Source organism: Lingula anatina, chromosome 2, assembly GCF_051362555.1.
Source record: "Lingula anatina isolate TDL-2025a chromosome 2, LinAna3.0, whole genome shotgun sequence".
Classification (NCBI taxonomy): Eukaryota; Metazoa; Brachiopoda; class Lingulata; order Lingulida; family Lingulidae; genus Lingula; species Lingula anatina.
In genome coordinates this window covers 26,265,676-26,290,571 of record NC_141768.1, presented here as the reverse complement: position 1 = coordinate 26,290,571, position 24,896 = coordinate 26,265,676, and the positions used below count along the sequence as shown (strand labels likewise).

At 38.0% G+C, this 24,896-nt stretch overlaps 2 protein-coding genes across 4 annotated transcripts in view; one reads left to right on the top strand and one right to left on the bottom strand.

Annotated features, from left to right (window-relative positions):
• Positions 1-389: 389 nt before the first annotated feature.
• The window catches only part of LOC106167824 (uncharacterized), a 35,940-nt gene continuing 11,433 nt past the window's right edge, over positions 390-24,896 (bottom strand). The window contains exons 1-3 of one of the 2 annotated variants that reach the window (XM_013546706.2): positions 7,840-8,181; positions 1,784-1,863; positions 390-1,546 (exon numbers count right to left, since the gene is read on the bottom strand). In XM_013546706.2, coding sequence (XP_013402160.1) covers positions 1,346-1,546; positions 1,784-1,863; positions 7,840-7,915 — 357 coding nt within the window. In that variant the 5' untranslated portion in view covers positions 7,916-8,181 and the 3' untranslated portion in view covers positions 390-1,345. Of the gene's footprint in view, positions 1,547-1,783; positions 1,864-7,839; positions 8,182-24,896 lie in introns of those variants that run through there. The other variant, XR_015332673.1, reaches the window with a different exon arrangement.
• Positions 12,384-24,743, top strand: LOC106158867 (uncharacterized). 2 transcript variants are annotated; one of them, XM_013534977.2, is made up of 4 exons: positions 12,384-12,868; positions 20,574-20,941; positions 21,734-21,916; positions 23,749-24,739. In XM_013534977.2, the coding sequence occupies exons 2-4, from the start codon at positions 20,587-20,589 to the stop codon at positions 24,162-24,164; spliced, it is 954 nt and encodes a 317-aa protein (XP_013390431.2). In that variant the 5' UTR covers positions 12,384-12,868; positions 20,574-20,586; the 3' UTR covers positions 24,165-24,739. The 2 variants fall into 2 exon arrangements, with proteins under 2 accessions (XP_013390431.2, XP_086859311.1); XM_087003185.1 differs by lacking the exon at positions 12,384-12,868 and adding an exon at positions 14,633-14,991 and having other exon boundaries at positions 23,749-24,743.

The window sequence follows — 24,896 nt, the reverse complement described above, 5'->3', positions numbered from 1 at the left end:
ATTCATGAAAATAAATGACGAATGCGGTCGATACGAAATGTTCTTTTTTCTTTCTGAAAAAATGTACTCAATGATGACACTGCGGTATTAATTCTTATGAGTAGGCAAATATGTCGCCGTTTTCACCTACTTCTTAACAAATGGCTGATAACAAGTTTCATCAACATTCAATCGACTATTAAAAAGATTTACAATGAGTGCCCGATAACATTGTGATTAACGTGTCAATTGAGCCTGAATGACGGATCATACCCACGTTCACCTTAAATGCTTCTTAATCTTTAATGCAGATCCTTGTCTATCATTTTATTCAACTTCTATTTCTTCTTATCAGCTGGTCGTTTTTTTTTTACAAAAAAAAAAAAAAAAAAAAAAAAAAAAAAAAAAAAAAAAAAAAAGACAATCTCCTGCAATGGCGTATATACCATATTCTGGCCAAAGCCATATATTAAATTAACGGTGTATTGACCCAGATATACCTATTGATCGTGTTCTTTCCCTTGGGGACGGCTGTCGGTAACTGTACATTTATGTATTCACAATTAATTGTAAGCCACAGTGAGCATTCTGTTTCCTACCGAAAGATCCGGCGGTCGTCAAGATAAATATCGGCACAAGAAATCATGGTACCATGAAAATACGGCGAGGCCATCACAAAGTGCAGCAGAAAAGCATGACAGGCCGCGAACACGGCTGATTTGATGAAGTTCTTCGTCTGATGATTTACAAATGCGGTCATGGCTTCGTGTTTATCATATCACAGTGTCAGATACCTCGGTTCCCAGAAATGTTGGGTTCCCGTGCGGTATCAGTTAACATGGAAACGTGCGTATATATTATATCAGTGAAAACATGTAACGGGACGGGACACAGAATGTCATAGTACCATTTTATCAGATTATGGTTGACGTATTGCTCAAGTTAGCAAAGTCACCTTAAAAAACAAAGACAGTTTTGCAAATTGTTCTTGACACAAAATATATATAGATATTCCTCTTCAAAAAACCATTCTCCCTCGTAAGAAAAATTCTTATCTCTGACCAATAACCGTCCTTTGGAAGCTGTGAAAAAGTCACAAGACTCTCTCTCCACAGTCATGATATAGGGCTATCACAGATACTCTTGTATTATAGCATACCGTACTATCACTGCACGACCGCTTTCAATTCTGTCATGTAAAAACTACAAAAAAAATCAAATCCGCTAGTTTCAAATAACTAGCACAAAGTTAAGTCCTCAGAGTGGACAATCGATATATCCCACCTTTTTAAAAAATCTTCTCAAATAACACATATTCGGGTTATGGAATTTTCTCGTGCATGATTTTTAGCGTGTAAAATGTTTATCACCGTCCTCTTTCAATGCGATCCAGTAGCTCCGTTGGCGAATTGGCCGGTGACACTTTATTGCTCTTGGTGTCCTTGCATAGAGATCCGCAGCATATACACCATATTATACAGCAGCACGTCACTATTCCAGCAAAAAAACCGAGGCCAGATAGTAAGCCAACTAGCATTGCTTGACTGTCCCCCGGATCCTCAGTTGTCTATGAAAAATAAAATAGCAACCAAATTAAAAAAGAAACGTGTTTCAAAGTAACGTGTTTCAAAGTGTCTTTTTAGCCATTTTATTACTGTACGTTTATATCTCTGTGAGAAAGAGAGCGAGAGGCGAAAAATACAAAAAGGTATTTAATACTATGGTTAGAACACAAGGATAACCTTGTAAGACACAATCGTAACGCTTATTTTCTAATTAAAAAATGGTAAGATTGAGAGCGTACCGTTGTGCCAACAGTAGTTGTTATAGATTTTGTTGTCTCTACGGCGGCTTCGGTAGTGGTAAGTGAACTTCCATTACATTCTGAAATGGTAAAAAATAGCACTTAAAAAGCTTGTCTAATGGGACTATTTGAGGAAACTTTCCCGTCAGCGCCTTAAAGAAAACTTAAATAGAACAGAAATATTTGATCAATTGAAGCTGCGCTACATGCACTTTTACCCTCGATTTTATAAAAGCCATAATGGCAAACTGTTTTCTGGAAGCAGCCACCCATGCAGTCGGAATCGGTTCGGTGCACATAGCGGCAGGTAGACCAAAGACAGATATTTCAATAAGACAGAATCGATAAAGTATATGGTGGAACTTTAGATGAACACGTTAAAGAGAGATTAGTGCCAGTTGAACCGCTAAACACACGTCAGCACATCCCTTGAGATCATTGCATGGAAAGAACCGTGTCTCCTTCGTTTAAAAAAAATCATTTTTCAGTTGTGCTATGTGAATAGGTGCAATCCCGTGCTTCGCTCTCTTTTTTCTTTTTTAATGAAACCACACTTGCGCATGCTTTTTCAATTTCTGTGTTGTGTTTTTCTTATCTATCTGTGTAAGTGTCCGTTTTCAACTTTACACAAGAATGAAACACTTGTACAGCAAGGAGGCAACAGTCACCCTTCAGCTAGGTGTAGAGCCACGTCCATGTTAGACTTTGGACGGTTAAAACTTAAGATGGATTGATATAAACCTTCTCAAACTTTGTAAATGATCGTAAAAGCCACGCCACCAGGGTATAACGGTTTAAGAAAATACACACCTTGTCCAAAAATGAAGTGGTCAGAAAACGCGAACTCTAAATCCCCAACCATGGGCACGCCAACCAACTATCGCCCTTTATCTTACCTACCCTCTATCAGGGCCACAGATTGATTTTTCACTAGACATTCACAGATATGTCTCTGGTTAAATTGACGGTTCTTCTCTGCATTTCTCGCGTCAGAGAAAAACCCCACATAATAAAATCTGCGGCCCTGGTAGAGGGTATATCATATCTATTGTTGTCAGGGCAGTCGCGTGATACTGCTGGGGGATGCAGATTGACCGAGAGGCGAGAGGTATACGCGAGAATAAATTTCTGCTTAGATCTTCTCAAGAAAAAAAAGTCAACTGGGGCATATTTTTGACACGCGTCAAACTAATTCATCGCGCTTGATGATAAAGGTTTTTAAGAAACTGATCAAGGAGTGTAATGCGGCTACATGTATCACTCGATGCTGGCACTTGCAATGTTCAACATGCGCCCCGACACTAGATGAAAATTGCTAAATCCAGGCCCCAGTTTCACAAAAAACTTTAGTCAGGTTCCCTGGCTAAGCACTTAATTATCAAGGTTACAAGGTCACATGGTTACATCTTACCCTATTAGGAGCAGTGTTACAGCACTCTCATGGAAATCCTAGTCAACTAAGCCAGGGAACTTCGATGATTTTTTTTTTTTTTTTTTTTTTTTTTTTTTTTTTTTTTTTTTTTGTGAAACTGGGGCCAGCTACTTCATATACAGGGTTACCACTTAATATGGAATATTATTTTTTGGCGAATAAATTTTCTACAAAATATTTAATTTCTCTCAAAGTACATTAAATCCAAAGCTGAGGTGTCACTCCATGTGTAGCCAGATGTGTTACCTAATTACCACACAACTCTCGAAACAATTGATGCATGCAGTTGCATGTTCTGTGGTCAGAAATGTGAGGGGTGGTCTTTTCGGCAATTTCTGCCCTTGTATAAAAACGCATGGGTTTGGTCAATCTTTGGGGCGTGTTTAGAGAAGCAACAAAGGGATCGCTCTGAAACTTGACAGGTACCTTAGTGAAGATATGGTACGACAGCAAAGCAACGCAGCGTACTATGGGATTCTTGCTCTCAGAGAAAATGGCCAGAAACGGACAGCCATTGCCAGGTAATTCAACATTTATCAGGAACCGTTTGTGAAGTCCTCCAAAGAAATGCTGCTACAGGGGCACCTACTCCAATACCTCGACCAGGGTGTCCGCGTATCACACCAAGAAGACAGGATCGCTTTCTCCTTAGTGGACGCCGTGCTGGTCGTACAAAGACAACCAGTGTCCTCAGAAAAGAGAGGCAGAATGTCATTCAAACGCCCGTTTCAAGGTCCCACGTGAACAAGATATTTCTGCAAGCCGGTTATTTTGCACGAAGGCCAGTAGGGAAACCACTGTTAACATCAGGTCATATACAGCGACGTCTGCAAAGGGTTGGGGACCACGTGCGTTTGCAGCCAAAACACTGGAATCACGTTGTTTTCAGTGATAAGGCCAGATATGGATTTTTTAGGGTTGATCGTCGAATCCGTGTCCACCGACGTGTACGAGGAGCATAAAACAATGATTATGTACTGCCTAGGGTGAAAGGAGGGGATGGTAACGTCTCTGTTTGGGGAGCATTTCATGTCGGTACCCAGAACCAGTTGGTTTTTCTAGGAGGCAACCTCATCCAGGATTCCTACAGAGACATTCTACAGCAAACAGTGCTTCGATTGGTAAGATTCATCTTCAGGAACAACTTTGTGTACCAAGACGACTGCGCAACCCCACATCGAGGCCACAGAATCACCGTTTTTCTTCAAAACCAATGGGTTCAGCAACTGCCCTGGCCTGCAAACTCTCCAGATATGAACCCAATTGAAAATTTGTGGGCGGAAGTAACTCACAGAATTAATAGCTATGGTCCTCGGCCGGTAAATAGTGATGAACTGCGACAGGCAAATATCACTGCGTGGAATGATATCTCCACCCAAACTCTTAAAAAACGTGCCACAGGATATGCCATGTAGGATGAAGGCGCTGCAAGCGGCTGCTGGAGGTCATACCCGCAATTACTGACTTTTCATGATTTACTGTAGTGAGTTCTTTGACTGTGTAACATATCACTGTCCGGAGGCTATCATTTTCTTTAATATCTTAGCTTAAAGTTTATACTGACATCAAACTGTTGATATGGTTTTCTGGGGGTGTTCCTTTCTTTTGAATGGCATCTTATGTCAGATTTAATATTATTGACCAAAATATCTCACAACAGAAGACTGGATGTTATTATCAATCAGTGACATACTTTTTTAATGACTCAAGCCAAAAAAAAATTAATCAGCACTCAAAAATAACAATGATAAAAAATATTCCATATTAAGTGGTAACCCTGTAGGTCTAAGTTGGAATTGATTTAATTTAAACATGATTTTTAGATGTTGATGATTTGATTGTGGGCATTAATCCGTTAATAAAAAAATTTCTTGTAAAGCGATTATGCAAAATGACGGTTTTCTGACAGAATGACATGTGCCCAAGTTGTAAAGGCCTTCGGAAAGCCCCCTTCACACTGGACGGCGTCCTTTCTGCGTCCTTCGTGATACCATGAAACTGGCATCGCTGTGGTCGTAAAAAAAAGAGGCACAAGCATCGCTTTCGATGCAAAATGAATGCTCAATGATCGGCCAGTTGTCGGCACGTAAAGTATCATTGTTTTTTTTTTCACTCTCAAACAGGGCTGTACTACAGGATGGAGAAAGGACGCCGTCCCGTGTAAAGGGGCCTGAAGTATTGAGAAAGGAAGCCAAAATATATTTATGAATAAAAAGCAGCCTTGAATGTCTGTATCTGCTCTTTCCTCTTTCGACATCAGGATCTGCGCGTATTTTAACCAATTTCACGATTATTCATTTTATATAAGCTAAGGGAACGACTCAGCTTTAAATGAACAAGAACGGAATCCACGCATTTTTTCGCCAACTTGGTTGTGATGAAAAAAAAAGTGTTTTCAGTAACTGCATAAAACGACACGCCATTTCCACGAAACATGCCGAAGAGGCGGTAAGAAGTGCACTTACGTCAGGTGAAGGAGATGGAATCCCGTATAATCTAGATGCGAAATCCCATTTGATGACACTAGTATCGGCACTCGCCAGTATGGGATTTCGGGAAAGAGAAATAAAAAAAAAGTATATTCCATCCGATCGATGGCAGGAAGTGACTGCAACCATTATAATGTTAGTTCGTTGATAGGTGCTGCATCATGAAATATTCATCAAAACCCTTTACACCGTCGTGGGAAACAAGACAATGAAATTGACATAATATGGATATCCAGAGCCGGTAACCATGGTAACGAAACGCTGTTTTGGCAGTTGTACGGAGGGAATTTAGTTTTAAGTTACCACCTCGGCCACAACTGAAGCGCTCTTCAAAGAGAAGGACGCTAGACTTTGGATTTTTTTCCCCCGGAGGACTGTATTGATTAGCACAGAAGTGTTAATTTGCGAAAGAATTAAAAATGATGCTTCACATAAAGAATAGTTTAAGGGGTAATCCCCAACAGGTTGACGAGTTCAAAAGGTAATCCGTTTAACTGTTTACCCAGCCCTAGAGACCGCGCTGTTTTCTTGCAATACAAAGGCCAAGGTTTAGGGGTGAAGAAAGCATTGAATCCTAACGCCTGTTTTTGCACACAGACGCCCCTTCGCACCTCTACTTCAAAGGTATACCATTAGGTAATTTTACACAATGTAAGAAATCACGCCACCCTTATACTATACCATATTATATACTTTGTGTAATCACTTTACAATGCTTTCTGTACCAATTTGTTAATATACGAAAATAGTTTATGTAACATGCGAATGAGCTTGCGGAAATGGAGCTCAAACGGTGTCATTGCAGAAGCACTAGAAAAATGAAGAGACCGGTAATGTTGCGTTGTCATAGATACCACACAAAAACAGTTATATTATCCTAAGCACTTCAGCCAAGTTTGATGCATTGCGTTTTACTTCCGAAATATCCGTCAAAAATAAAGGGATCCCTTTAGTTTACCACGTCGGAACACAAAACGTATTAGGGAATTTTGACATACATCATTGTCATCGATCTCTGACATATATGCATGTTTCATATCCCCCCTATAACTTTTGGTTTTGAAGTCGATTTTTACTGTTTTGCACAAACAAGAATATGTTAGGTGTAAAGCAGTATAATCAGCTAGATACAAATTCTTCAAATGCGAGGGTGTGAGCTTACGATAACCTCCCCACGTTTTAATGAACTTCATCATTTTTTCAAACATTTTGAAAAGAAACCGAGGATAAGTTTCAAGTATAAAAGTCAATCTCTTTTCTGTACCAAACAGTCGACAATTAAGAATTGTGTTACTTGCCGTTCAGCGTGGTCATTTATAAAGCAAATCGGGAAAATTATTTACGTTCCATTGTAAGTCTCGGTAAAGCCAAAATGAATTGGTCCTTCACGTTTTTGACGCGTGATTTGGAAACATCTTGTTTTGCTAAACCGTATCTAGTGGATATAGAAATGACCCATTCGCCCTCCTTTAGTCTCTGATCAAGATAGGAGTCGGGGGGACTGTGTGTACGAAAACTGGACCAAACCAACCATCACAGCTGCATAGTGCCTTATGGTTAGCGGTCTTTGTCAACAGAGAAATTGAAAATAAACAAGAAATAATAGTGTAATAGAATATCAAACTCAGAGTCAAAAGGGGTTAAATTACAAGAGATGGTGATGGACTGAAAATGAATCGGTAACTGTTACCTCGTACCACTATTTACGGTACATGCTCGGCACAATCAATGGGCAAAGAGAGAGAAAATAAATTGTAGAACAGGCAACTGCGTCAATTATCTTCATTGATCAAAAATACTTCGAAAATCATTCACATCAACAGAAATATTTCACGTTTCCATTTCTCGTATGTAAACAATGATTTTGTTTATTCATATCATGCCCATATTGACTGTTTCTTTGGTTTTCTGCTTCTGTTTGCCTTTTGCAACAAGGGTATCTTCACGACTATTATTTGATTCAAATTCTGTCATTTCGGAGACGGGGCACTGATGACAAATTCTACAAAATCACTTTTAATAGCACTTATGGTATAACAATAGGTAGGGCACATTTGATTCGATGACTTCGTACTTCACGTCGACACACTCACACACAAACACACTAAACATACACACAGAGACGTTTGACTTACCTTGTATTTTGATACAGAGAATGGTGGTTAGGAGAACACACCAATCTGCTAGCAATTTTATAGCTAGTTTCTTCATTTTTCTCTTATTTGAAGACGGGCATCAGCATAATTTCAACATTATTTGTGGGTGCGTTACTTTTCCAGCGTCGTTGGCGAAATAATCTGCATTACGTGTTGATGAAAACATGTCGCTTTCCTATAGATCTCAGTCCATACTAAATAAAGCGTACCACCGGGTTCCGAAATATGGTTCTCGCGTGACTGACTGACTCGGAAATCACGATGTGTCATAATGTATAGTCAGTGACGAAACCAGTGAGAGGCGGCTTGTCACAGTAACAGCGCATGCGCAAGACAGTCATTCCAAACATCAAATTGTGTAAGATAAGACGCACAGTAAAATGACATAGCCGAAATATATTTTGGATAAGACTTATTTCGTTGTTGTCCTTTGTTTAGCTCAAATGTTATACGTGTCGAAAACAAGGAATTGAGAAGAAACGCATAATTGATATGCGCTTTATCGCGATCGATCGATAGGTCTACTGTTTTTCCGTGTAACATAGGAACGTTGATTCCCATATTATGGATGTAATTAGACATAACTCAAGACCGGCTGTTGTATTTCACGGTGATGCAAGCAGTATGAATATGCTTATACCTTGTGACCAGGTAATTATAATAAACGACTGAAAAGAAACCAGCGTCTTATAACCACCGCTTCTTCATCTCCTGTAAAATGCAAATCGGTTCTCATAAGGCGTGAAAGGCCTACAGTTAACTTCATCGGTAAAGCGCGTTTATTCTATACGCGTAACACTGGGGGTTGGCTATGGGCACAATATGACATTTAATATGGGATTATTATTGATAATACGACATTACATAATACCTCCTCATTACGATATTCTAATTTGAACCCTCCTAACATGTGGGTTAACGTCACCTGGAGTCCGCTCCGCGATCCCCCGGTGAAAACGAACGTTAATTGTCACTATTAGGCTAACCGTCAAGGTACCGACTGCGTAGATGGAAGTGATAATGGGAATTATGAACAGCGCTCCAAGATCAGGAAGTTCATTAATCGCATAAAAACATTTCGATGAATCATCAGTTGCTCAGGTGAACATGTCAATTATAAACAACTGAATAGAAAGCCACGTCTAATTGCCGCTTCTTCTTCTTCGTTCCTTTTTACTCCAATACAGCAAATTTGCTCTCGCCTGGCATGCAGTTTCATGATAGACTTGCAATTAACTTCATTTTTATCGTAGGATTCAGTCCTGTCCTTTTTTCCCCCAGAAAAACAAATCGCGCATTCAACTTCTTTGTCTGTCGTAAAGTAAGAAAAGGCATACACTGAAGCCAATATTTTGTAATCGAAGCTGCGAAAAACATCGAAATGTGGCATTTTGTTTCAATAAATCAACAAATAACTGATCAACGGCCTGAGTTTACAAGGTAGGCCTACGAGATGCAAACGCTGCGTAGGCATACATGTACCTTTCAAATTAACCTATACCATCACGTACATTTGTCAAGTGGCTGTCTTTATTACAGGTGCACAAAAATAAATAAACATTCCATTACTTGTTACCCCGATAAATCAAAATAAATGTGATTCTTAGGGATTTTCAGTCTAAATATATAAGCCAATCTTATAAAGTTATCATATTTCGACTACATAATCCAGGTGTAAGTACACCGTTCGCTGACATAACAGTGTCTGTGTTGCTTAATCTATAGGGACTTTAACTGAAAATAAAACAACATTTACAAATAACTTGCGAAAAACTATGAGTTCATTTCTAGGAGTCGAGATTCCCTATCAAAGAACACGCTACTTGTGCATCCACAACAACCTGTAAGTTAAAAGTCGTAACATAATCTGATGGTATTAACAAATTTTTTGCAGTAATATTAATCCTTCCTGAGAGTCAAAGAAGGTTATGAGTGCCTTAATCTGTTCTGCGTTTTTTTCCTCTTTGTTTCCCAAATTTATAGCATATATTCCTTGTATTTTGAACGGTAATAATGTTGTTGATATGAAGGTGTATTATCTCCAAGAGGATGCACTGAAATTCCACCATTGCATTTGTTTCTTCTTCATCATGATCCTCATTCTTTCCCGATTCTTAATTCCTCACTGAATACATCTTGCCAAACTCCAGCTGCTCTCGTAAAATCTGCATGAGACAATAATTGTCTTGTTTCTTTTCACTTACTAACACGCAATCCTTAGATCAATAAGGCACTTGAGTTCATATTTTTACTTGCACTAAGCATGTTATCATACACGCACGCGCATGCGCGCACACACGCACACATGCATATTGCATCATAACAAACACGTGCACATTTGTCGCCAACTTGCCATGGTATCACACAAACACACACGATGCAGTTAACACTCACACTCAAGTTGCCATAATAACACATATTAAAAACGTACTTAACTATTTATCTTTATATTTATGAAGTGCAATTCTAATTTTAATTATCAGAATAACATTTATTCCAGACTTAACTTACCTACTACACACAGACCTTATCATGATAAAATCATTTCCTGGCGAAAGGGTTTTTTAGAATCTTATTATATAACATTCTGGTATTTTTCATGCCTGAATAAGCTAAGTGCTCTTTACTTTGGTATGCGTGATAACGGTATATTTCTTTGAACGTTCTGGACTTTTCATGACCTTCCGTGAAAATACAAACCTCAAACGGATCGATATGATAGAGTTCAAATGAACCATACTTATCAGAGACCAAATCGGCGATATGTCATTACTGTTTTTTTTTTCAATTAAAGCACGTGGTCCAACAATTGAAAAAAATTGATGATCATAGCAGATAGACCTACAGTGCAGCCAGTTTTATTAACATTTGATCCCTTTTACGCATCCTTAATGAATGTTGCTGTTGCGCAATTTTTAATGCTTTAGTTGGTACATATATTTTCCGTTGTGTCCATTCATTTTCGGCTGAATGCCTTTTCACTTCATTACTGTAAGTTTTTCTGACACGATTGCATAATGGAGGAAATATATCACAATTGTGAGCCTGGATACATAAGAAGCAATATCCTATTAGACTATATGATAAGCATAACAAGATAGTTCTATCGGAAACTGCACAGCCTAATTTCTCATCTTATCTATTCGAAAGCAGCGGCATAAACATTTACCTTCATTCTTACGTTACATGTTCTATGAAAATAATAAATGAAATATATGATAATAAAAAAATAAAAAATGGACATGACTGATACATCTGTACATAGTTTTATAGGTTGTTCAAAGTTTTTTTTTTTGTTTTGTTTTTTTTTTGTCGGCAGCATAAACGTGGTTGCTATTTAACATTGTTGTTGTCCTCAGCAGTTCATGCCATGTGCGTTACTTTGAGAAACGAGAAAACAATTTTGAAAACAAAATTGACTGCAGCAAAGTTAACGCGTCCAGGCCTGTCGCAATTGATTGATTGAATTACTTCATGTCTTGGCACTTATTGGCAAATCATTTTCTGGGGACAATGTTTGGAAAGTGTATGTGTATTTATTTCTATAACATATATTCGAGGTTTTAATAGCGTTCTGTGATTGTAATTGAACAAATAAAGCTTGGGGAAAAACGAAATTGTATTCAATGTATCCACGGTGAATGCGATTTTTACTTTAGATTTTATCTATAGAATTGCATAGATAATTCATGACAGAGTCAAGGAGAAGAGACAGATTTCTTTCAGTTGTCGACTCAAAGTAATGTAAATATTGCGTTTGCAGTGGGATCAACAAAAGATGAGCCGACCTTCAGGTTTGTAGTAATTACAAATCAAACAAACAGTCAGTAAACATTGTTAATAGTGTTTGTAGTTTACAATGTATACAATTTCTATGGACAATCAACAAAGTGAGCGCATGGAATAGTTACATCAATTTACAGGGAACGCTTGTATACATTTTTATCTCCATTGTTAAATGCACAATACATGACATAATTGACTTTCATCCCAGAAGAAACATAAAATACCTGAGAGGCAATATTTCACGTCTGTACCAAATGAGAGCTAATCCATATTTCATGGGCAAAGGACTGGAAGCCATTTTTTATCAACTGGTGCACCAATAATTTTACCCGGCGGTAAAAATGTTGGATGATCACAATATTCATGCGTAGAGCGAATATGACAGAATCTTACGTGATGTCATTCATAGTTCGTTATATCTTGCCACAATTAATCCAATTTAAGTGACCTCCCTTGTGTGGCGGCATTGTAAGTAGATGAAGCACACACACACACACACACACACACACACACACTTATTAAAAATGCTCTATTAGACAAATATGCACAAATTATTGCTGAAAGCGGCTCACTATAGTCCCAAATGTATTAGGGTTCCACATAGCTTACGTGATTGCATCGTATACTTTATAATTCCTTGATTAAGCTACATTCAGCTTCCCTGGAGGTTAGAAATATTGATTCATGCATTCCAGAAAACATCCTGATTTTCCCAGTTGCTCGGCAGCACTTTAATTATTGAGCCATTTATTCAAGGTACCAGTCTCTACCGTCAATAAAAGGAGCCATAACAAAAGACCCAGTTTCCCTACGATCCATACCGCGAACTTCAGTTCAATTTTTGAACACAAGGAATGATCCCTGAAAAAAAAGGGATACCGACAAAGCAGCGAGGAATCACGTATGCTGCCATCTACCACAATGCCCTAGACTGCCAACGGCACTACTTTCTGCACAGTAAGCCAACTGCATTGCAAGCTCCGCTGAATGGTGAACGGATTCGGATGGAAATCCTGCAGGAAGCCGGCCGAAGCGAGGTCGATCTTGTAAATATGGTCGTTAGTTTTGTTCATGCTCACCACCTCTGAATTCTCAAGCAGAACAATGACACCGTGCCGATAAAAAGCAAGATATAGTGTTTCTTTTTAAACCTCCACTGAAGACGCAAGGAAAGCACAAATTTTAAGGTACCCCTGAGAAGCTTGGGATCAAGAGGTCAAAGGTACGCAAAAGTCCAATTCGTTTTAAGTATATAAAGTTAACCAGTTTTTATAACCAACCGAAATTACATAAATGTCGACAATTGAATATGATACACCATGATGCTACACATGTATTTTACTTATTTGAGTGACGGGCATGTTGCATTTCATCCAATCGGTGCAGAATTTATACGAAAGAAAACAAAGTAGGATTCACAAGGCTTTTATACACATGGGACACGCATGGTTTGGGATTTATCCAAACCAAGGCAATCTGAACCTTTGAGAAATTGATGGGAGCTTTTACATCGAATCGCGCTGTAAATGTCAGTAATCTTGCAGATCATGGTAGTTATGAACCAGAATCGCAGAACTAAGGAGAGGTCGGGATCCATAGACAAGCTGATAAATAGATGCATAAATATGTTGACAGTATGTATGTATGTATGCATGTATGTATGTATGTATGTATGTACATTGTATGCATATGTAGGCCTATGTATTATGTGTATATATGTATGAATGTGCGTATGGGTTGGTTTGTGATGATTTTAGCAGTTAAACTTTTGTTTAAGAATATTATTACTAGTAGTAGTAAATCTCCACAGATTTTTTAAAAAATTTACTTGTGAATTTCCGTCTATTGATTTTGATTAAACTTTATAATGGTTTCATATGAAAAGTCTGCATAGCAATCTTTGGATGAACAAACTATGTCAGTCTTCTAATCATATGAAGGCTGACTCCTTAACCGACTTCCTTGCAGATTTTTTTATCCATTGTGTGAATGATTGATGGCTGAACATTTGTGGGGAATATAAGAAATATAAGAACTAAAAAACCTCCTCCTTCTCCTCTCTCTCTCTCTAACTCTCTCTCTAGTGAGAGAATGGGATATGTCAAACTCAGAGTCAGTAAGCATATAAGTTCAGTCATATACGGGCGGCGATTACATCGGACCCAGCCCTGACATGGAACATGTATGATCTTTTTACGGGATTTAGATGTTGTTTTAATTCAGAACGGTAACTATGTTTCGAAGCAATATAAGGAGATGTTTGCAGTCTTAATGTTAATCCATATGACCATTAGCACAACGGCCCAAGTGATTTTTCTCAATTTAGTTTTCCCAGAAGCACTCTTGTTATATCTATTTACATCAGCGTACTTTATCACCGGGCCATTAAGGGATAACAGAACTGTTGCAGTCTTATTGTTCATAAGTTAGAAAAACGGTTGAGCGGTAGAGATTTAAGACACAACCTTTGAATCTGGAATAGGAGTCATATATCTCACTAGTTTTATTTGCTTTTTTTTCTTCGGAGAGTGGTTGATAATTTTGTAAGTTCGTTTGCTTTAACATATCAAACCTCTATTCCCGTTAAAATAAAAGAAATACGTTGTTTTACTTTTGCCTTCAGATGAACAAAATTTGAACCTCGCTGCCCAAGGAGTACAAGTGCCTCAGAAATGTTTCGCCCGATCGATTGTTACATTTTTGTTTTCTCCAACTCTGCCGGATGCTCCGAGCGGCTTGTCTTCCTCGTCAATGTCTCTGTGTTCTTGCCTTCTAAAACAAACCCCTTGGGCATGATTAAATGAATTAAACTACCAACAATAATGGCAATAGAGAATATTGAACATGTCAGAACAACGCGTAATGGTTTGGATACACAAAGTTATCTATTCGAAATAAGTACACTGTAAATCTAAGTGAATTAATAAACCACCCCTCTTATAGAAATTATATGGGACGTAATACATGCATTCCCTTGTGTTTCATTTGAGCATGAAAGAAATTGAATCTCTATGTTGGTATCTTTGAAGGTGTTATTTCAACAAGTCGATGAGCTTAATGTGTTTTCGGATCACGTGCAGGAAATTACTGTTGGCGAGGACCCGATTTCGTCGTGGAGTGCATTACTTAAGGTGTAAACAGTAGAAACCAAGTCAAATGTTAAGGGAAGAACTACTATGCGTGATTAAGTATAGAATACATGACTCGACTGAAGATTCCATCGCACATGTTCCCCATCCAGACACTGCGAACCAGTGATATGATCTTTTAGCACCGGAAAAATTATCACGCGATTATAACTCATCAAGCCTACAGTGCAGGCAGAGCTTGTCAGAACGACTCCAAGTAAGATTTGTGTTGTAATTAAGAAAATTTAAAGCACCAATACACGCTGGGCGATCATTTTACATTATACTAAGATTTATCAGATATACTTGTACGCCTAGATATAGAAGCTGTGAATCGATAAGTTTAGTAATTAGTATTACACAATAGATCATTTATATTTAATATGAGGAAAGGGAATTGTCCTTGTTACATGAAAGACAGAAGAGAGAGAGAGAGAGAGAGAGAGAGAGAGATGAGTGAGTTTGTTTTATCAGCAGCTAGTATGAAGACAGATAAAAATGCCATGTTCAAAGATACAATGTGCATAGATCACGAACTTGTTCCGTATTTTAAAGTCAAATTAATTTGCACTATAATCTCCCTTGCATCACGAAAGCCGCAGTGAGAAATATATAAAAGATGGGTTATTAATATATCGATCGCCTGGCGGTGAAAAACTATAGACCGAAAAACTAAAGCTGACAGAACTTGGCAATAAAATGACATTAAACATAATATGCAAGTTAATAATTGAACAGTAAAAAAAAAAAAAAAAAAAAAAAAGGAGATGAAAAGAGAAAATGAACTCGGGTTGTGGAACAATATGTATACGACGAAATACACAAGCTATAACTGGTTATTGACTCGAAAATGAACGTTTTGTTATCTTCTTCATCATCATCATCATCGTCATTATTTCGTGCCATCCACTCTCAGCAGGCCTAGGTTGACTGTCATGTCTCTCGTTTCGATTGGTCCGTTCTTTAATGTTGTCCACCCATGTTTATATTTAGTAACGGAAAAACATAACGGATTTCGCAAAATGACTTTGGTAAGAGACATAAAGATCGAAACGTGAATTCTAGAATTGTAGACACTTGGCAGTATGTTGGACGAATTTCGTCCAAGGCAGAACCAAGCATCTTTACAGTGGCGAATTAAGGGGGGGTTGACAGGGGGGTCCTGACCCCCCCCTTCGATTACTGAAAAAAAACCTACACCAAAGAGACCCCCTCTTGAATTATTAGAATTTTGACTAGCAGAATCATAGTTGTAAACCGTACCAAATGACACCGTTCACCCTCTAAAATACCAATACCCTGGGGGGGGGGGGCGTGGGGGGGGGGGGGGGGGCTTCGCATCCACGGATCGCCCCTTCAAATAATCCTGGATTCACCCCTTGTATCGCTACAACCTTTGCATGGCGAGGAATCTTTAAACATGACAAACTCAGAAACAAAGCTGAAACACTGTGTACATATGTTTTAGTGGAGAATAACACCCCATTTCCATAGATTAGATCGACCTACTTTAGATCGACCTAACTCCCTGGGGGTTCACGCTAAATAGCTGTCAGCCGGGCGGACACGAAAGTTAATTATCCCCTTACAGCTTGTAGTAGGCGGGACGGACATTTAAGTCGGATTATCTGAAAGTAATCTAGTGAGACTCCCCGCGGGGATAGATCGATCTAAAATCTATGGGAATAGAGCCTAAGAAATTCTAGAACAACTTGGCAGTCGGTGGCAGCATTAATGACTTGGTTTGCATATTGCCTGATGAGACAGCTTTGTTTACAGCGTCGGGGTCCATTATCTGTCAATTTTAAGGGCCTGTTGTGCTATTCTAGGATGTTTATGATTTCCATAAAAAACGGAGCAGTCTATATGAAATCGATCCTGTCTGAGCAGAACAAAGAGACGAAACACACCAAAAAGATATTAAAATGTTCCCCGGACAATTTCAAAATAAGAAGCATCTGTGTCTCCGCTATAAATACACATCTTACTGGGAGTCAACTTAAATAGCACAATAATACTTTCCATCGGCTGATACTGTCTCTCCATCTTCTAGCAAGTTATTACTGTAACACGTTATTAAAAAAGTGGACCCTTTTATCCCTGTGGTTGACCAATCATGAAATAGACCATAAATCAAATTTTGATTCAGGGCGGATGTGAGAGCGGTTCTTTCGAACCTCTACTCTCTACCAGAAATCCTTCAAAATCGGTTGCAGGTCTTCAGTACAAGCACAGTTGGAAGGGCCTCTGGTAGAAAGTACTGACCCCCCCCCCTCCCCAGGCATGGGTCTGATTACTCATAATTATATATTGCCCAACGTGGTTTTTCATGACGAATTACAAGATGCAAGCAAACAATTTAAGGTGATCGACAGATGAGCCAGACTCTCCTGGGTAAATTTATCCATGGAGATTTATCCTTATTGAACTCCCCTTGATGAAATTAATCTTTTAAATCTACAGCTCAATTTAAGGACTTAATGCTATCAAATTATATTAGATAAATTTCGCATACCATTTCTGTGGGTTCGTAGATAATTTTTAAAAGTCGGTATATTGACCAGAATTGGATTTTAGTTTTCTATACAGAATGAATATCATATAATTGACTTTGAATAACATTTTGTTCTTCAAGCCTTTTATTATGGTTTGGATACTTTGTAACTCCCTGATAGTATGATTTTGCTAATAAATGTATGGTTTTGTAATAAATCACCGAGCAAATAAACTCTGCTATACTGCTCTCATTTCTATACACTATTTTGATCGAACTATCTTTATAACAGTTACTTTCAATTGTGATTCAAGTACTATCATTTTTTGTGTAAACGTATTTCAATATTGTTATTGTATAGTTACATTTTATATTGCTAATCAAGTCATCCAATAGTAAAATGTACTTGTACAAAATATTATTTTAAAAATTTAAAAAATGGTATTAAGTAGTGTGAACACATTTTCACAATGAATAGCTGAGATAAGCATATGTTGAGGGGTGTGAACTTTTATTTACCAAAAATAAAAACCTCCTGCGTTTGAATAATTGGTATAATTCATGAAGACATTCATTTATATAAATGATGCCCATAATCTATCTTTCTATCTATTTATATTCTTTATAAACACGTGTGTTGAGTAAAACTAAATCTTTGACTTTCGCCATTCTTGCACGGATACCATAAGATTATTTGCGTACGAAAAGTAAATATAATTATGGTCATGTATTTCTAATATCGTGATCAATGGTATTTTAATGCTGGTTCGACGAGGTGGGGGGGGGGGGCGGTATTTCGATGGGGTCAAGGTCAAGCATCACAGCGGTCCTCAAGGTCTTCGATCAGCGGAGAATCTGTAAATTTCCATCTCTTTGTCCCAGTGGATAAATAGAATACGGCCTTATATCAAATTGTTTGCAATCTAGCATATTATATGTTTCATCCCTTGTGACATTCGTGATGTATAAGAAGTGAGCGTCTGCTTTGAATACGCCCAATGGCCGATGCCACGAGAACAGGACGAGCGTAAGTGAATTGTTAGGTTTTTATGTCATTTCAAGGTAAGACGGGGGGTGGGGGGGGGGGGGGGGTGGACAGCCGTGCCACCCTGAGTTAAATAGGACAATGGAAGCTCACTGAGTTACTATTAAATAGAAGGTCTTAAGTATTCTTTGAAACTCGGGGTGTAACCATTGTGATTTTTGTAAAGACATTCACAACGCCAACGTTACCGTAATCTTACAAGAAAATTATTTACTTTAAGGGACGTCTTTAACAAAAAAAGTTTTCAGTAAATAGGATATTAATATTTCCATTCTGAAAATCAGGATATTAGGAAGAGCTAGAGGCACGTTAAACTATATGAATAGAAAGGATGCACTAGATCATTTTCATAAATGTAACTTTCTTTATTTTTAGACAATCTGTTAAAAAGGCGCGTGACGTCAATGATAGTACTTAATTCTTTCTGCTCAAAATTACATTTTTGCGAAAATAAGTTTTAATGAAACAGGAAAATATGCATATTTCCAATTTCCCGGAAAAAAGCCAAATGACTAGAAAGTGGTATTAAAAGGCATATTCAAGGGGCATTTTTGTAACTCATTTCAAAGATGATATGCATGTAAAAGAAACCCTCGGAAAATTCGCCTTATTTATATGCTTTATGTTTCGCGCCAAAATCAGTCCTTTTGATGTTCCTCTCATCGCTAAATACTAAGTTTAAAGGGATAACAACGTTTCGTATGAGATCTATATTTCACAATAAATACATTGTAAACAACTCATAAAAATATAATATTTTCTATTTTACCACAAAACGGCAGTTATAGCAATTATTCTGAAATCTGTGCTTGTCATTGGACTATGTGAAATCAAAAATAGGAAAAAAAAAACAGTGACTGACTTTGAATGTAGGAATGGATTCATTAACCATTGGTAAGTATGGAAATTTGTCGTTTATCACAGGAAAATTCATTTTTGGCCAAAATGAACAGTTGTTATTCTTTTGGGTTTCTGGTTGTGTTATGATCTTGACTTTACGGCATGGGTTTTTATGTTACTTAATGTCTGCTCTCTTTTCACGATTGCAACAAGACAAACATTTTGCAGAATATTTCACTGTTCAGTTGTGAACATAATTGTAAGTATTTGCTGATGTCAACTTTCGCGAACATCACACTCCATTTTTATTCTCAAATCGTTCTGTTATGGTTGTAGAGAAATGAGAAGAGAACCTGGCATCAAAATCAATGACTGCACGTTACATGTCAGAACCAAAGATGTCACTACGTTCATTATTGTGAAAATACTTTCAGACATAAATTTTAACCAAGACCGATTTGGGTCTATTTTTAATTTCCAGCCAGCGAAAATAGACAAAAGACTCCTCTGAATACATTCTCCAAACGGCCGCACCATAGCGTGTGAACACACGTTTTTATTCATCTATTATTTATTTATTTATTTTATTTATTTATTTTGAGAAGATATTCTCATAACGTTAGTTTTCTTGTAGCGAAATTCAGACCGAATGTGATATGGGCATGTCTTTGTTTCTATCTCTGGTGGATAATATTTGGCAATGTCATATTGATGCGAATTGTAATTGATTGATATATAAGATTACCCACAGAGAGATAGAGCGTGTTGTAGATATTAAATTTAGGAGGAGATCACCCAGAACACGCGATCGATGACGACTGCTTCAAAAACTACTTTCAAGTTATTTGAGCTGAAATAAATGTGTGCAAGACATACATTTTGATAACACCAGCAATAATTACATCTGTACTTCTGTTTGATCTTGGAGTAGTCCCTAATTGCTGGAGTTATTACCTGTTAAGCTAGAGCCTATGGTACGTTTTTCTAATGGGTGAAAATTAATTCAGAACATATATATACCCTAAGAAATAAGGCATACCGCGGTGCTTAATTACTTTGTTGTTAAGTTTAACCCAGCTTCGGGAAGGCCAGAGTTCTGTTAAGGTCACGGAAAAGTTGGAAACACGTCATGCAATGTAGTTAACTGTATGTTCTGCCACTTGGTAGAGGGCACGTAATTTCTTAAAGGTCAATAGTGTCCGGCTAAACAATTTCTTTTGGGGGGGGGGGGTCACCTCTTGCTCTCAGTCTCAGCACTGTTTCTTGTGATATTTTTTATCAAGCGATTACCTCTTTGGGTAATACAAAATGAATTTATGATCAATATAAACACACCTCGTCGAATTCTCATTGGCATAAAACACGGTACACAGCTCTCTGCCCACAAACGTCAACCGATTGTTTTAATGCTTATTTCCAGGTGAGCTGTCAAAATGCAGGCCATATATAGCGCCGCCTCGCCGTCACCAATGCGTCGACCGCCACACCCGCCTTCGCCGTTACCCAAACGACACATAACCTCCTCGCAGCCACACCACCACGGGTGCACCAACTCCCCCTCTTCTTCCCCACAGCCGTCGGTGAAAGGGTACAGTCGCCCGGTCATGCCAGGCTATTTCGCGACAGCGTCACACCAGCCCGCCACTGCACGAGGGTCTTTGACCGTGCAGCAGCAGCAGCATCATACCGGCTCATCGGCAGAGACGAATTTGAGAGATTCTATACCTGCTATGAGCAGGCCAGTTGCCATAGCTTGTCTTATATGCAATATCCTCTCCCCCGGCCTAGGTAGGTTAGATATTGTAGAACAGTATAAAATAGGCCTTTGCCCCCCCCCCCCCCCCCCCCACCCCCCAGCACCCCAGTGAAAATGGTATCTGATATTGACTTTGGTTCAAACTTATTATTATTTCATACGGATAACACGCTATTGCATGACATCTCATCATATTATGGAGTTGTCCCATATTTCAGACTCGATCGATTCAAATGCCCATTTAGATTAAACTAGTTATATCCTCAACGTTTCCTAGTCTTTTGAAAGTCTCCGTGTTAATATCCTAGCAGGTATGGATCACGTTTCTTTCTTTCTTTTTTTGGACAGAAGCAGTGAAAAATTGAAAACTTTTGAACTGAACTTGTATTATAAACGTGAAGATGGTATGCAGAGAATTCAAATTTGTGTTCGAAGAAGCAGAGCAAATAATCGAATATTTATTTTTTCCAAGAATTGCAACTGCGTGCGTACATAATAGCGAATGAGACTTTTCAATGATTGTGGACGCCGGAAGCCTCTCCCCATGCCCCCACCCACCCCCCTCTTTATTCTGCTCACAACCGGTTATTAAACTTTTTCCAAAAATCTCAAATTATAATTTAGGACAATGTTCATCGATTACTAAACAACAGTCGTAAATTATTTTTATCGTGAATTAATTTCTTCTTTTTCTTTAAATTTTATTTACTTATTCATTTTGAGGTAAGCTATTCTTTATAAAAAAAAACATTTACTTCTGGATAATTTTGAATCCAGCTTTGAACCATCAGACCCCTAACGCTACATTATTATTATTAATCTAGGTACTTTCATCTCGGGTTTGACTGCCCTTTGCTGCTCCCGACCCAGACCTGAAGGCACCGCCAAGCTGCAAGTTGTCTGGATTAATACCTGGGTGGCTGTGCTTCAGTGCTGCACCACTTTCTTGCTGCTGTTAGGCTGGATATGGAGCATCATATGGGGCATAGCTTTTATATCAATTTCAAGTAAGTTTCGATAATTATTAATAAATAATTATGTAAAATTGAAAAAAAAAATTGGAAAATAATGAAAGATGAAATAAATTTGATATTTTAAAAAATATCCACACTGCGCACGCATGCTGCAAAAGGCACGTTCTTGATTTAATGTGATGCCTGTGCTCACCAAGCCATGATGAATCCCTCAAAACCTTTTTTATTTATCAACAGACCCGTTAAATTACGAATTGCTGTTCACGAATGATTTCTTTTTAGACTAGATCTAGTTCCTCGGTATATATTTGTGCGCATAGGTTATTAGGATTCCCAAACAAATGTGATATATGATGAGATTCGCCTTAAACATCTGGCAACATAACCTGAAAGGACCAAATCCATGTATCAGTTCAAAAATAGTATGCATTATATCCATACCACTATCTAGTTTTACATGCTAAATGCTGAGCAATATGCATGCGTGTAGACCTACCTGTATAGCGTTTTGTATTTTTCTTTCGTTTTTAAAAACTGTGTTCTGAAATGACTGATCTATCAATCAAAGCATAGGGGCGAATATTCTGTATCAAAACACCATGTTTTTACGTTGATATCCCGATATTCATTAGTAAGAACATATATTGAAATTTGACATCACGCACCAAGTCCTTAAGAGGCCACACTTTTGAATGTCCTTTATTCGTTTATCACTACTTTGCGATTGAAAATTATTAACCGCTCAAACAAAAGATAATCTTAATAGGCTTACATTATAAATTACATATCAGTACGTTATAATTAACAGTCAAAATCAATTTTTCCTTAAAAGCATAATGTGTAGACTAATTTAATCGTTTAAAAACGTGCTGCTGATGTATAATGTTTTAAGTTGACAACTGCCTGCTTTTGTTTCATTTTATTTACCTAAAACAACCGCAGCACGAGCACGCATTGGTGCAATATAAATATACCGGTACATTGCTGTTTACATCTAGCTACAGATGGCAGCACCAGTGCATGCACACTGGAGCACGTGTTCATGCAGATATGAAGATAGAGATAAAAAATTCATTAATCATGTACATTATTTGGCTTATTTTAAGGCACAGACTGACATACCTTTAATATTGAAAATATTTAGACATCATGTTAAATACCGTATAAAGAAATAATAACCCTTATGCTCTGACACTTGCATTATAAAACCATATCGACCGCGTGCATTTATACACATGCTACATATACAGCGGAATTCGGCCTGTTTACACGGAGGCGTGTGTCCAGGTGACACGTCTGAACATTGATCGCTGTTGATTCGGCAGATCTGTCCAGAAAGTGTCCCGTTTCTCGCACACTTCTATGATATGGGCGCTCCCGCTGCCTCGCCGCACGGTCGAGTACCTCCGAAATTCATATCGTCCCACCTTACGGTTGGGTAAAAGGGTTTATAAAAATTCATTCCAAATTTGCAGGGTTTCACCTCCAGGAAAGTTTGGAGTAATTTCAATCGTTCTCGACGCCACCACTAGGCACTCCACGTGGGAGTTTGCCATCCTTTTTCGTTATCATTTTCTCTAATGTTTGATCAATTTAAATTAAACTGGTTACCTTTCTAAAACAGTTTCATTCGCTATGATATTGTAATAGACTTCTGAAAATTCTGCAAGCAGATGAAACATTAGCTGGTAAGACCAGATAAATATAAGTAGCTATAGACAAAGGAATCTTCAAAAGTCTTTTTCTGCTTTGTTATTTACACCTCTCTTTTCCTATTATATTTTGATTCTTTTATGACGTAGTGATGTTTAAAATGTCATGTAAGTAATTATAAATCAAATTGTAGTTAAAACTGTTCTTTTTAGATGAATATTACTATGCGTCGACTGACGACGAAACGGGCAAAGATTCGGGAGAGAAAAAAGAACTGCAAAACGGAGAAACAAGAAATATACCCGAGGCAACATTGTCCCCCTCTGTCGCCTCTCCAGCAAGAGAGGCCACTGCGCTGCCAGCTCTAACAGTCCCCGCAGCAGATAGGAGCAGATCGGATGGTGTGCCACGTTCTCAAACAGCACCTATAATAGTACTGCAAGAAGCGCCCATCATCGTGCAGCCAGTCGACAAAACAAACACTAGAACTATTCCTAATTTTAACCCAAACAGCGTTCGTCACCAAAGACTTCTTCGTGGGCAGAGCGCGGAACAAATTTCAAACTATTTGATCAGTCCGGAAAGACTAGAGGGGATTGTTATTCATGGAAATGCCACGATGACGTAGTGGTAACTATTTGTCTACTTACGTCACTGTGTCCTGTATATAAACAGACAGTAAATCGTGTGAAGCACTGTGAAAAAAAAACAATGCATTACTGAGAGGATGAAAAATATCGGTATTTAAGGTACATGTATACTCCAAAGCTGAAGGCCGATATACTCGAAAAAGTGGGTGGATATCACTTTTAAATTTCACTGAAATAAGAATTCATTTTATGCGTATCTGACATATATTTATTTCAATTTATATTAGCTGCAATAATGTGAGACTAATAATAATCATGTTTATTGTGCAGCAAACGAAAAGATTCAAAAACATTTTAAAGGCATTACTCCAAGTGCACAGTTGTTCTTTTTATTTTTATTTATTTATTTGGGGGGGGGGTTATTATGTTTTATCTGCTTTTCTTTATATTTGATTAAATACTCAACCCTGAAAGAGTGCATAAAATTTATTAAATTTGAAAGTAAAACGTGTACTATAGTCTCTTTTGAGCATGCAGTGGGTGCATTGTATGCAGTAGAAGCCAATATGGGAGTCGGGATTTCAAGTGAAAGGACCGAAAGGGTCGGTGGAACTGAAAACCACGTATTCAGCATTTTGTTTTTAATCTTTTACGGTTGAATACCCTCATAAAATACAGAAAAAAGGGAAAGGCTTGTCAAATAGTGAACATACTTAAATAAATATGATTGGCGTCTTTCATTAACTGATTCAATTAAATTTTAACAAAAA

Coding starts and splice junctions, on each gene's coding strand:
- LOC106158867 (XM_087003185.1), top strand. CDS start 20,587: ATGCAGGCCATATATAGCGCCGCCTCGCCGTCACCAATGCGTCGACCG. Junction 20,942..21,733: donor TATCCTCTCCCCCGGCCTAG/GTAGGTTAGATA, acceptor TTATTAATCTAG/GTACTTTCATCTCGGGTTTG. Junction 21,917..23,748: donor AGCTTTTATATCAATTTCAA/GTAAGTTTCGAT, acceptor TGTTCTTTTTAG/ATGAATATTACTATGCGTCG.